General features: G+C 45.0%; 1 protein-coding gene across 10 annotated transcripts in view; it reads right to left on the bottom strand.

Moving 5' to 3' along the window:
* Nucleotides 1–14,402, bottom strand: part of RGSL1 (regulator of G protein signaling like 1) — a 42,431-nt gene that overhangs the window by 27,820 nt on the left and 209 nt on the right. For 2 of the 10 annotated variants that reach the window (XM_083743791.1, XM_083743783.1), the window contains exons 1-5: nucleotides 5,448–5,585; nucleotides 3,275–3,357; nucleotides 2,775–2,849; nucleotides 1,363–1,492; nucleotides 929–1,033 (exon numbers count right to left, since the gene is read on the bottom strand). In XM_083743791.1, the coding sequence (XP_083599917.1) occupies nucleotides 929–1,033; nucleotides 1,363–1,492; nucleotides 2,775–2,849; nucleotides 3,275–3,357; nucleotides 5,448–5,481 (427 nt within the window). In that variant the 5' untranslated portion in view covers nucleotides 5,482–5,585. Of the gene's footprint in view, nucleotides 1–928; nucleotides 1,034–1,362; nucleotides 1,493–2,774; nucleotides 2,850–3,274; nucleotides 3,358–4,156; nucleotides 4,254–5,447; nucleotides 5,601–8,831; nucleotides 8,987–14,198; nucleotides 14,332–14,402 lie in introns of those variants that run through there. The other 8 variants (XM_083743784.1, XM_083743785.1, XM_083743786.1 and 5 more) reach the window with 5 other exon arrangements.

Genomic DNA, 14,402 nt, shown 5'->3' with positions numbered 1-14,402 from the left:
ACCTTCCTGCCTCAGTGGTACCTATTTATCTACTTGCACTGGCATGCTTTCGAACTGCTAGGATGGCAGGAGCTGGGACAGAGCAATGGGAGCTCACTCTATCACAGGAATTTGAACTGCCAACCTTCTGATAGGCAAGCTCAAGAGGCTCAGTGGTTTAGACCACAGTGCCACCTTAACCACATAAGTTAAGGTGACAAGCAGCCCAGGAGGTACAGACTGCACACTTCTGAGGAAGATAGAAAAGGGGGCATATTTTCTGAGACTATACATACTGACTGGAGAATATGCACATGTTGGCTGGAGAATGTACAAGATTCACCTGAAATCTGCACATTTCCCAAAGCCTGTTGGGTATTATACATAATGGCCAGATAATGTACAAAATTCATTTGATTCATGCAAATTACCCAAGGTTTCTTGGAGATTATGCATCTTGACCAGGAAATGTGCACATTCTCCAGGAGGTCTGATGAATGTACACAATGGCTGCTTGTTATGCACATTAACCATTCAACTTGCATTCTCCTTAAAATATCAGGATGGAGGCTATCAATTCATTAGCACTTTAAAATAATAGGGCAGGCTACCCACCTGCAGCATGAGGGAAGACAGCAAGACAAACAAGTGAGCCAGAAGCTGATTTGCTATTGCAAACATATATTTGTATCATGCAAGTTGCAGAAGTGAATGGAATCGAGGCTCCCACCACAGCTAAAGAGTTTGCTGTTAAGCCTTTTTAAATTGTGATATCTTTACCCTTAGAGAATGATAGAGTGTGCAGAGGCAGGTTTTTATCAGATACATCCACAAAAGGAGCTGGACAGATGTTCAGCCCCACGGATCAGAAAGAGGAGGCGCAGAGTCTTGGGTTGCCATTTGTTTCCCGCTGTGTAATTTCTGTGTGCTGCGCTTCCCCTTTTCTTACCTGCCATTCCTTGCATGAAGGCGCGGAAGCGCCACATCCCCCGGCTGCCCCCAATGCACTTCTCAAGAAGCCACTGGTCAGCCTTGATCCACCGCAGCATCTCCGCTGTAGAGCAAAAGCAAAGCGACACATTGGCAGGTCACCTAAAAGTGTATTGGTGGCACCAGCTTGGCTGCAAGAGTTGCCAGAAGGAGGCGCAAAGACACCATCCAACTTGTGCAGCCTTTTATTCTCCCAAAGATATCCTGCAAGGCATCAGAGGTTTAGTCTCAGAGTTTTCCTTCTCCTAGATGGGCTCCCTTCCCAGGTGGATGAGGAGTCTGCTCATGGTTGGATACTTGGGATTTTTTGTGGGTTCTACATTAGTTGGTTGTTGTTTTTTCTGGCAGATAGTATTTGGAATGTTTCTTTTAGCGTTTCATGTCAACTCTTACCTGCCTCTGGAGACCGGATGAAACTCAGGAGCTCTTCACAGAGAAGGTAGTGCAGGCACAAGTTGGTTTTGCAGAAGTAAGGCAGTCGGTGTTTTTCCATCCAGTTCATCAAGCCTTTGTGCTTTGATACCTGTATTGGCCCAAAACGATGTGCTTAATTGAGACCAGATGTATGGGAGAAAGTCACCAGTTCACATTTAAAGGTGAACCTCCCTAATTTGCACTTTCTGAAACAATGCAAGAACCAAAACACAACCACCCTTCAGAATTCTCAGTGCTCCAAATTTTGCGGTGCAGCTTTCCGGCCTAGTAACATGCACAAGAATGCATATACTGGGCAAAATGTATATAAAAATGCATATATTAGTGAAAGTAACATACAAAAATGCATTATATTACATTTAGGCATTTTATGAGGGTTTTGTGGTTTTTTTAAGGGAATGGATGTGGAAATGTGGAGAACTGAAGATTGGAAAAAGAGGGAGAGACAAAAACTGACAGATTCACCCATCCCTAAAGAAAAAATTGTATCACATCTGCAAAATCCTGGCATCCAAGAAATTTGTGGTTTATCATTTTCTTCACAAGGAGGTAAAAGACAGCTTACTTGACTGGCACTTCCTTGCAGAAAGGATTACTGGTTGTATCACAACACCCCACAGCCACTCCAAATTCAGTGTCAAGGAAACTCAACAGCAAAGACAGAGATGAACGGTTTCAAGCAGAAGTAACCAACACAGTTGCCCTCAAGACAAGTTGTACTACAAATCCCATCTGCCCCAACCAGTTTGGCCAATGGCCAAGAATGATGGGAGTTGTGGTCCACTAACATCTGGTGGGTGCCTCGTTGACTATCCTTGGTTTAGAGGGTGAGATAGATTAAAAAAGGAGATGAGGGACAGAGAATAATAGCTATGTGAAAAGGATAGGATTGTGATCAGCTTTATAGCCCATCCACTAGAAGTCTTGTCCCTTCTGGTCCTCTTTGATGTCTCAGTACCAGACAGAGCTCTCTTATTCATGAACTGGTTGTGCTCACGCTCTTCAGAGAGAGGCAAGCACTTCAGCAAGTCGTCTTTGTCATTCCGCATGGACACAGCAAGGCAGTTGTGCATCTGCTTTTGCATGCATGAGAGTCTGAATTCTGCTCATATTATGCCTTGGTGGAATTTAGGTTGTCCAGACACACAAACAGCAAATTGTAGGATGATGGAAAATGGAATAGCATGAGAGATTCCAATCATCACCACAGGCCAAACACCAACAGATGCATTTTGGACACCACACATTGAAGAAGTCTATTTGATTCTGTGCCAGATTCCTGGGACTTCAAGCTAATATCAGCAATACCATCAATGCCACTCATCCCCATGTGCAAAAGGCTGCCAGCTTTGGAAAATATTGACATTTACCAGGTTGCATGGTAATTCTGGCCAAAGATACCACTGACGAGTGCTGTGCATGAAAATAGGGGTCTGACCAAACACCTGTGGAGTGAGAGAGAAAGAGAGGGAGATGGAGAGAAAGATACAGAAAAAGATGGTTAATGAAGTCTCTACTTTCATCTCCAGCTCTAGTTTCTACTGGGATATAGTCATTGCTTTTTAAAACGATAGTCCTGTTACACACCACCCCAATCTCTGAACAGGGCGAGACTCCAGGGGTTCCAGGCGCTGAGCCAGGATTTCTTTCTTCCTTGAATAGGAGCTTGGGGAGGGGTGTTGCAAGCACTGGAAAACAAAGCAGGTAATGCACAACAGGTGAAGGCATCCCTGCCCGCTCTCTGGTTTGTGCAGCAACGTGTAAACACATATTGAAATGTAGCAGGGCAGGGGACAGCCTCACTGCATTTTAAGTCACTAACATGTAATATGTACATAGCCAAATATACTGAGTATTAGAGGGAACTTACAGGAAGATTCAGGAATGTGTTGAAGAAGTCAGCAAAGATCTCATTTTGCATCAGAACTGTCAAGTGCTTCTTGGCAATCAGTTCTGCAAAGAAGAAGAGCGTGATTGTGGTGAAAATGGAAGTTTGGGTTTGAAACAGTCAAGTTATCCACCAAATTATTTGCACTCATCCTTACTGCGAAAAAGTTGTCTTTTGAGGAAGCAGGTTTGTTGGGTAACACCTCCCAGTTGCAACACATGAATTTTGCGGTATGTGACTAAATATCATATATGGTATATCAAAACAACAACAACAACAACCAGTAACTCCCTCCCACAAGTACATTTTAAAGGCCAAAGGCCTGGTTATAGAGGAACATTATTGCCGGCACCTAAAGATACTCTATTTAGTGAAGGTGCTAGGCGAGCCTCCCTGGGGAGAGCATTCCATAAGCAGGGAGTCACCACAGAAAAGGCCTGTTCTCCTGTTGCCACCTTCCAGAGCTCTTGTGGAGGAGGCAAATGAAGAGGGGCCTCAGATGACAGTCTCAGGGTATGGGTTGGTTCATATGGAGAGAGATGGTCCTTGATTATTCTGTTGGAATTGGTAGGAAGTGAGTCTCATCCACTCAAAAAATTATGAAGAGATATTGGTGTAGAAGAGCCAGTACTGACAGCGTAGTGTTTTGAGACCTGGGCTTGGCTGTGAAAATCCCAGTTTCACATCCATGAGGGCTTCTCTGAGAGCCTTTGGGCGCACCATGGCCATCTATCTGCCCAACCTATCCCAGGGCTGTTGTGAGGATGGCTGGGCTAACATCAGTTATGCCACCACCCTGAGCTTCTTGATGGAAAGGTATGATAAAAAATACAGTGAACAAATGATACGCGCGCACAAACACACCAACTCTTACTCATTCTATTCATGATGAGTCTGGGTTGAGGATGCTTTCACTGTTTCAGCATTTCAAGGCAGTTTTTGCTGAGCTCTGTTCTGTTATGATGCGTTAGAACAGTTGCTGCTCCAGCAGGTTCCACATTCCACCAAGGCAGCTCTTATGATTTTTCTCCCCATTTGTTGCACATAACATGAAAAATTATATTGTTTTACAAATTTCCTCCTAACTATCAAAGATCTCCTTAGAATGTCCTGGAGCTGTTCATAGACTCAGCAGAATCGAGGGGTGAAGTTTTCCCCTGAATGAAAGTTACAATATATTAAGATAAATTATTAAGATAAAAGCAAAGATGGAAAGGATTTGCTGAAATAACTAATTGAACTAGAATACAAAAAAGGGAGGTGTGAGGAGGTCAGGGAAACAAGTAAATGAAAGACAAGACATGGAAAGATTGATTTGTTTTTAATGGTTTTTATTTTTCTGTATTTTGTATTTTCTGTTTTCTTTTATTATTATTTTTGTAACCTTTAGAAACTTTAATAAATATTATATTATTTTTTTAAAAAAAAGAAGTTTTCCCCTCAATGGCAGCACCTCAGGTTCCTGGTAGGGCTGCTGCATGTTTGAACTTGCTCTGTCCTCCCTTCCCAAAATAACCTCTCTGCACATAGAAAAAAAGCAGCAAGTCGGCTAGGAAGAACTCCTGTTCTTTGTGGGTGGGTGTATTCGTGACTGTGTGTAGGGAAATTCAAACATACAAGCATTCATTCTCACTTGTATCCTAAAGTGGAACAGTCCAGGAAATGTTCTGCCATTTAGTTCATTATTAAGAGGCCTTTGCATATCCCAAAACACACATTTCCCTAGCATGCATGTTGTACATGTGATCATGGAGTTATGATATTTGGGCATTAATTGGAAATTGTTTCACACCAGCCCCACCGCAAGCCCACCACATACCTCTAGAGGTATATAGCACCACACTTCCCCTGTTGCCACCCTCTGGTTGCATAGGGGAGGAACCAAGATGATCAAGGGTTTGGAAACCAAGCCTTATGAGGAACGGTTGAGGGATCCGGGTATGTCTAGCCTTGAAAAGAGGAGACTGAGAGGAGAAGTGATAGTCATCTTCAAATATCTGGAGAGCTGTCACATGGAAGATGGAGCAAGCTTGTCTTCTCCTACTCTAGAGGGTAGGAATCAGTCCAATACAACTAAATATAAGGAAGAATTTTTGACAGTAAGAGTTGCTTGACAGTGGAACAGAATCCCAAAAAAGGTGGCAGACTCTCCTACCTTGGAGGTTTTTAAGCAGGGATTGGATGGCCATCTATCATTGATGCTTTAACTGAGATTCCTGCATTGCACAGTGAGGGGTTGGACTAGATGACCCTTGGCTCCCTTCCAAGTCTAAGATTCTAATTTTCTATTATTCTCTTCCTTAATAGCCTGGGGAATTTTTTTTTTATAAAATATTTATTAAAGTTTTTAAATACAAATGCAAGAATAATAAACAATATAACATATATCATAACATAGTTTCATAGCTTCTTTGGACTCCCTCACGTCTCCCGCTCCCACTTACATCAGTATAGATTTTTACCAGCAATTTATCATCTTGTTTGCGTTCTTACGTCCCGCTCTTTTAAATGTAATATAATAAATCTCCAAAAGATTTATATTTTCCTCAATCTCACTTATCATCCTAATTCCATCTAATTTAGTGGTGCTCAATTATTTATGATCTAGCATCCTTCTTAACATTCAACCAAATTACAATATTTTTGCAAATAAATCTTAAATTTCTTCCAGTCTTCTTCAACCTTCTCCTCTCCCAGGTCTCGGATTCTGCCGGTCATCTCAGCCAGTTCCATATAGTCTATCAGTTGCGTCTGCCATTCTTCCAGTGTGGGTAGATCTTGAGTTTTCCAATGCTTAGCGATGAGTATCCTTGCTGCCGTTGTTGCATAGAGGAAAAAAGTTCTGTCCTTCTTTATCACCCTCTGGCCGACAATACCCAGGAGGAAGGCCTCTGGTTTCTTAGGGAAGGTATACTTAAATACCTTTTTCAACTCATTGTATATCATTTCCCAGAAAGCCTTCACTCTAGGGCACGTCCACCAGAGGTGAAAGAAAGTTCCTTCATTTCCTTTACATTTACAGCATTTGTTATCAGACAAATGGTATATTTTGGCAAGTTTCACTGGGGTCATGTACCATTTATATATCATTTTCATTACATTTTCCTTCAAAGCATTACATGCAGTGAAGTTCAACCCAGAATAGCCTGGGGAAAATAATTAGGAACAACCACTAATTCCCAGTCCATGAAAGGATAAAATTGTTAGTTATGCACATGATAGGATAAAATTATTAGTTATGTACACAAACATAATGGCAGCCAATAGAGTAAAACTGACTTTGCAGCTTGAGATGATAAATGCATCATTCACATTGCTAGTGTAACAGAATCTTGTGGCACCTTAAAGTCTGACTAGAACCAGTGGAGAGCCATCATTGTCAATGATACGGAAGCAGGTGGAGAGCAATGGCATAAGGCAGGTTTCCATGTTCCTATGTAGCGCATGCATCCTAACAGCAGGTGGCAGAATGAGATCAAAAACCATGCATTCTAATCCCAGAGTTTGTGGAAAGTGCAGCAGGAAATCCCAGTGGCATGCTAAGAATTGTTAATACAATGGATTTTCTTCCCAAATCTGGATTACAGCTGCTTATCATCTCTGACTTAGATGTTGCAATAACTCCCAATTACTGCCACACAGTTTCTGACGTATGTGGATTAAGTGCAGGGCTAGCACTCCAAGAACCGGCAATCTTGATTCCAGAGACACCAGTCTCCCCGCCCCCTACAGCTTTGCACAGAGACTTTTAAGCATTAGATGACCAGGTCATCTGAAGGCCCGGTCAAGACCTGATATTGTAAGCAAGGAAGAGCCGTTTTATGCAGGGTTCCCCTAAAATGCCACTCGGCGGCTGCTGTTGCCAAACAATGACTTGCTTCCTCAGTCTCCACAGCCACCCTGACGAGGGCCAGTGGCTGGCACAAGATCACCCAGTGAGCTTCACGGCTGAGCGGGGATTTGAGTGCTGGTCTCCCAGGTCCTAATTCAACCCTCTTCCCACCAGGCGGGCTCCGGAATTGTGTTCTCTGCTATATGCAGTCATTCTAGCTACTGTGCGAATGGCGCCAGGCGAAGCCTCATGTCATGAAGTTCAAGTGATCAAGAGAAAATGTTCCCCTTTCTAGACTTTCATGTGAACCAGGATGTCTTGGGCAGCACATGTACCAAATCTCAGCTTGCTGTTCAGTGTAACACAAGTCTGCTGGCAATTGCAATGGCCTGTGAGTTGAAGAAGCCGTTTCAAGTCTATTATTTTCCACAGAGTATAAGCACTTGCTCCTTGCAGGCATGTACCATGCAACCCCAGCCTGTGGGATGCAGGACTAGTATTCCTTTCCTTTCATTTCTTATATTTCTATGCCACTTTTCACTCCCACGAGTCACAAATCGGCTTACAAACCTTGCAGTAGCAGTAACACACACACACACACACACCCCTCCTGGCGTTCCCATCCCCCCTACCATTGGCCCTGCTGGCTGGGGCTGATGGGACTCAGAGTAAAACAGCATCTGGAGGACTAAAGATTAGGCAGCCCTGGCCTAGGGAGAACATGGGGGAGAAAATTAAATCTGCACTGATACTAGAAAGAACACGGTAAGGACCCTGCCTTCTGCTTGCCTATGATTTGCCTGGTCTTGTCCTCTGCCCACAGACCTCTGGACCAATCAGAGGGTGGGGCAGCACAGCGGGCAGATTAACCTTGTAATGCTTGACCAATATCCCACTATCATACTATGCAGGCTATGTTTTCACCAGTATGGTAGTCACACCACACCTGGACTCAAATGCACCTGGACTCGATGGGGTGGAGAAAACTCCAAAACGTGTGGCATCCTGTGGTTTTTTTGTCCTTCAATGAGACATCAATGTGTTTCATCCTGGATCACTTTAGACTGACGTTCTCCCCAGCTTCAGGATAGCTGAGCCACACACTCATCTGTCTACTGAATTAAAATGGGGCGTTCATCATTCTCACAGCCAGAACACCTTTTTATTAGAGCATATAAAAGTGAGACTCAACTGCCCTACTGCTCCTGATTCTGCAGGAGTCCTTGATCAGAACATGACCTCTGATTAGAAGTAGGCAAGTCCTATGCAATGGTGCACGCAGAGATATAACAGGCCACCTCCTGTTAAGTCATTCTGCAATCTCTCTGCATTGGAGTGACGGAATAGTCATACCTGATCCAGATACGTCACAGGGCACAATCCCTGGTGTTGATTGGAAGAAGGCATGGCCTTGACAGCAAATCATGTAGAGATGGAGCTGAGAGTTTGTTCTGTGTGTGTGTCTGTGTGTGTGTGTGTGTTTCTTCACACTGAGAAATTGCACCCCAAATAGAAGCTTGCAAAAGGTGTGCATGCTTGCATGGAAGTAAGTTTCAATGAAATGTCAATAAATCAGTTTCAATAAATGTGAGAGCTGAGCTTGGTGGCCCAGGATCTTGCTTTGCATGCAGAAGGTCCCAGGTTCAGTCCCGAGGGAGGGCTGGGAAACCCTGGAGAGCAGCCTACTGAGGTAAGTGTGAAAATTACCTGCTCCTTGGTAAGTGAGTGCAGGACTGAGGCTTGCTGCCTCAGTCCTCTTTCCTCCCCATCTGCCTTCTGAGGCCACGACCTCTGCATTGCCCCAGATGCATTGCAGACACACGTCATGGTCAAGCCTATCAGTGCCAGATGGAGCTCCTTTTCTGGGGGGGAAAACAGAAGAAAAAAGAAGAAAGCTTTCCAGTGCTACCTAGATAACCCCCTGACCTTCGCTACACACACACACACATTTTGAAACCAGCGACCATCTACCCCTGACCTGGCAGCTTCATCAAAGGCAGCAGGGACCTTTTGTAAATCTTTCAATATTGATTCGTTATAAAAGCAAATTGAGCACGTAGGCTTCTGTGCGTGAGAATTTCATCATTCCTGCTACCTGGAAGCCAGAGGCTGTAAATCTGCTAGTAGATGAGCACAGCTGATGCATTCTGCACCAGTTCAAATCATGAAGATGAACCTGAGACACAGGGAGGGGAAGACCAGGATATTATCTGCAGAATCCAATGCAAAAGCTCTTGCTGGGCCGTATTCTGCAAGCAGGAGCTGCACAACTGAATGCTCCGTCCGAGTGAAATATCCCTCCATGTGGAAGAGCAGCATGCTGTGGGAAAGGCATCACTTTTCTCAAACATGCTTTTTTGCTGTATCCAGAGAGATGCTTTTTAGCAGGGCTCAGAAAAAAGCTTTCCACCCCGCAGACGGCATAAGCTGACTTCCAGGGCTGAATTAGATTGGTAGGGGATGGCACCCACCCACAGCTGCTGCCTACCCCAGGTCCTCCTGGCAATGATGTAGGACCTGACATCCTCATGCTCAGAGTTTCTGGCTCTGATCCACTCCGTGGCTGCTGCTGCTGCAGGCGCAAGTTGCAGGCAGTCATGTGCCTTTCTTCACAGTTGATGCTTCTCTCTTTGAAGGACCCAAAGATTAAGGACAAGCAGGGGGCCTTAGCGCCCAGAGAGCCCACTAAGCAGGCATTCTCCAGAGGTCACCTAGTCACCGACTTCCCCATAGGGTGAGGTCTGCTGAAAGGTAAAGGGACGCCTGACCATTAGGTCCAGTCGCGAACGACTCTGGGATTGTGGTGCTCATCTCACTTTACTGGCTGAGGGAGCTGACGTTTGCCCGCAGTTTGTCCGGGTCATGTGGCCAGCATGACTAAGACGCTTCTGGCGAAACCAGAGCAGCACACGGAAACGCCGTTTACCTTCCCGCCAGAGCGGTACCTATTTATCTACTTGTACTTTGACGTGCTTTTGAACTGCTAGGTGGGCAGGAGCAGGGACCGAACAACAGGAGCTCACCCCGTCATGGGGATTTGAAACAATTACCTTCTGATCGGCAAGTCCTAGGCTCAGTGGTTTGGACCACAGCGCCACCCGTGTCCCTTTTTGAGGTCTGCTGTACTCCTGTTTAAATCATACTTGCAGTTTCTAAGTTTGCATCTCTACATACAAATTAGCACATGCAAATTATATGCAGATCTGGGTCCTCTTTTGCCTTTTTTTTTAGGGGTGCCTTTCCTCTCTTTTTTTGCTTTTGTAAGTAGCCCCCCCCCCCCAGCCTGAGCATCCCATGCATTGTCAATCTCTGGAGCAGTGGTGGGAGAACCTGTGGACCTCCAGACACTGTTAGCTACACTGCTCCACCAACCCACTTGCAGCATGGCAAGGGAGAGGGACGATGGCCATCCAGAGGACCTCACAGTCTCCAACTCTGGCTCTGAACATTGGCAGGGAGAGGTGGTAGCTATGCATCTGAGGCTGTGCAAACACTAGCAACTTAAAAGGCAGCAAGGTGTCTTTCAAGTCACCTTACTGGAAACATCAGAGGGAGGGCTAAGATGTCACCCTTCTTGATGTGCCTCTCCCACGAGAGGTCTGGAGGGTGGCAACACAAGAACAGGGCTTTTCTGCAGTGGCCCCGTTTGTGGAATGATCTTTCCAGGGAGGCTCCCCTGGTGCCTTCATTAGACATCTTTAGGTGCCAGACAAAAACCAGGCCTCTGGCTGATTGACATCTGATGCCCTTGCAAATGTGTTGTGGGAGGGGGATTATTGGGTTGTCTTTTCTTCTGTTATATATATATATATATATATATATATATATATATATATATATATAATGCTGTGCACCTCCTGAGATCTGCAGATGGAGGCCTGTATACAAATTAATTAATTAATTAATTAATTGTTTGTGTTTACTTTCACTGCCCCTGCACATGCCAGAGCTCCTATTTGGGAAGCTGTCATCTGCATATGGGCAGCGGCTGTCTCCAATGCACACACCTGGCTTAACTGCGAAGCGAATGTGCCTTAAGTTCTCTAATTGGATGGAAGCTGGCTTGAGGGGAAATGCATCAAACGGCAATATTTCTCAAGGAACTAAAGGATGTGAATGTAAATACTTCTTTAGCTATGTGTTCTGCAAGCAAAAGCTTTTGAATATTTTAACTAGTGTTTGGACACTGTTTTAATTTCAATAAAAGTCAGTATTGCACATGACATTGGCTTCTTAGCAATTTAGCTACTCTGCCAACATAGAAGCCCCAGTGACCTTTCAGCGGACTCAGAACAATCAAGTCTCTTAAATTCCAGTGCAGAGATAGATATTTAGACACAACCCTGTGTCTAAAATTGAGCCCTGTATAATTATGACAATTAAAAAAGGAGAGGCGGCTTGTGCGGGTACGAGTGACGCACAATATGCCTCTGGTCCCTGCAGGTGTGATTGGCCAACCTGTGGCCAAAGCCAAAGAACAGAGTACAGTATGCTAGTAGGTCTCTCTTCTCTTTGGTGATCCCTTGTAGCTGAGTAAGATTGTCTTCCATAAACGCGGATTGAACAAGGAGTCCGTAAGTGACTGTGGAGGCCGATTCTGGATCCACACATCCATCCACAGTGGGGACCTTGGTTTCTGGACGGGAGTTTATCACGGTTTGGATTTGCCAAGCGTGCCTTCCTCTTAGCACATTTCTCCCTTGTGTCCTGAGTTCGAGTGTCTTCAAAGCCCATGACACCTTTAGTAAAGACTGTTCTCCAACTAGAGCACTCGCAGGCAAGTGTTCCCCAGTTGTCCGTGTTTATACTACATTTTTTGCCTTGAGACAGTCTTTAAACCTCTGCTAGTAAGTAAACATGTTTTGAGCTAAGGGAAGTGGATTTCTCCAAGATCCCTCACTAGAGGGGGCTCATCTCACACTGGCTTCAAGTCACCCAGCCTCCTGCTGTAGCTTTAGTTGGTAAACAACCTTTGAAAATAGCTTGGGGGGGGGGAGTATGAATTCTGAACAAGGGCAGCCTCCAAGACACCTAAGCACCTTCGAAGAACCTTTGTTCTGACATGCAATGAGCAGGGGGTGCGGCAAGAGAGTGAGGAAGGGACAAAAGCTGACCCCTTCTGCAATTTCCTTGCTTTGCAACACAGAGAAAGGGAAGATTGGTACCAAGAAAACTGGTTAATACTGGGAGAACATTAGCAATGGAGAAAATGGATTTTTAGCAGGCGCAGCTTGTCATCTAGGAGTCAGGAAAACCGTGGCAGCCCAAATTCTGTCTTCCATGGGTGCTCCCAAACAGGGCCTTAATATTGCAACTGAGTCAAGTCTGAGGAGCACATGTCTGGAGGCACCTGACATACACCTGACATACCTAAGAAACTCTGAATATCAAAGAAACAGATGTTGGACTAGGGACACCATCAACTTGGTCTACCGTCTCCACACCAAGTTATCTGGAGCGTGTTCTGCAACAGGCAGTTGACAAACACAGGGGGCTGCTTTCTACCAGAGCACGGGTCAACCGGACAGGAGGCAGCTCTCTTGGGCTTTAGGCAAGAAACCTTCCCATACGTACCTGGGGAAAGGAGACCTAATAAAAACAGTAGGGCTCCTCCTTGCCAGTTGTCTAGAAGAGGGAATTTCAGTGGGCTAGCTATGCTTGCAGAAATCCCCTTTATTAAAGGTGCAGGATCTGCAGCCTCTTTTTCAGAGATGAATCTGAGAACTTTTGTGGGCAAAGTACATGCTCTACCACAGACTAATTAATTTGCAATGCCATTTTAAAGATGATAATCGTAATAATTAATTTGTGTGCCCCCCTCTCTCTGTCCCTAGCCCAGTTTCTCCCCTAGCTGAGCAATTAGGTTCAAGTGACCAGATACGAACTTGTCTGAATAATTGGAGGTTTGTCTCCACTGTGAAATAACCGACCACTTGATGGGATCCCAAACCATGGCATCAGACAATGCACTGTCTGATGGAAGGGCTTGGAGAGTTGAAGAAGAGGCAGGGGGAGCCCAGGTGACTCAAGGTGAATGGAAGCCGAATCTGCATTAGGACTTGCCTTCCTCCAGCAACTGATCCAGCTCCTCAAAGAACAGGCAGTTTGAGGGGAAAGGCTCTGTCCAGCCCCGGGCCTTCCACATGCTGTGAGGCTCCAAGTCCCATCATCCCTGACCACTGGCTGTGCTGGGTGGGGTTGGTGGCAGTTGGGAGTCCCATGGCACATGCAGGGCGCCCTGAGCTAGCCTTGATGGCTAACAGTCTCCATGAATTGGTGCAAACCTTTCTACAAAGCCGTCTAAGGCAGGGGCCATCACTACATTTTGTAGTGAATTGTGTAAGCTAATGAGAGACTGAACAGAGAAGTGCTTGTCTTTTGTCTGACCCAAACCCACTACCAGTTGATGCCCCCCACACACACTAGCATTATCATGTGCAAAAGCAGCACAGGGTGGTATACAATCCAAGTTTTACTCAAAGCACGCTAGTGGAATTAAGGCACTTAACTGAGAGCTCATGCGGACTTCCTTTCATGCCGTTTTACTGCTGAATCGAACCTGCTCAGCTTCAATTCTGCGCATTCACACTGTTTTCTGGGCTACTTGCCTCTTGGTTCCTACACAGCTCCTTCTGCTGTCAAGCAAAGTCTTTAATCCCTCATTCCCACTTGCCCAGAACCATCATATGAGGTTCATGAGAGAAGTGCGCTCTCTCTCTCTCTCTCTCTCTCTCTCTCTGCCCCTCCATCTCCACAAAGTATAAAGTGAGTGTACACTTAAAATATTAGGCCTTTCAAAGGGGGGATGTAAGATGTGAAATTGCTTTGAGATGTTTTATGGAATGCGATTAATAAATGCAATTAAATAATATATAAAATGTAAGAGTTGGGACTAAAGGCATGACAATCTCTTGGCTAGAACCTTGGCAGTAACAATGCAAAAAGTAGTTGGGGTGGAGGACAGGACTGTCTCAGTGGTGGCCCCAAATCTTTGGGAAAGCGTATTAGGCCCCCTCATTGGCACTTTTAAAGCGGGGTTTTTTAGAAAGAAAGAAAAGAAGAAACTGCACCTGCCCACCACTCAGCTTTTTGTCCTTTGGCTTTTGCTTTAGGAGTTGTGATTGTTGCCACTGTGAATGTGTAAGGGGTTTTTTCTTTCTTTCTGATCACAAGTTTTATTACCTGATGGGTTGCATTTTCTTAACTGCTGCAAAAAGTGGGTTGAAACAAACGCCTTGTTTAAAATTCATTAAAGACCAACCCACCCAAACAAAACAA

This window comes from Podarcis gaigeae (assembly GCF_964106915.1).
Source record: "Podarcis gaigeae genome assembly, chromosome: 6".
NCBI classification, from domain to species: Eukaryota; Metazoa; Chordata; class Lepidosauria; order Squamata; family Lacertidae; genus Podarcis; species Podarcis gaigeae.
Note: the sequence above shows the minus strand (reverse complement) of the source record. Positions and strands in the feature narration are given on the sequence as shown.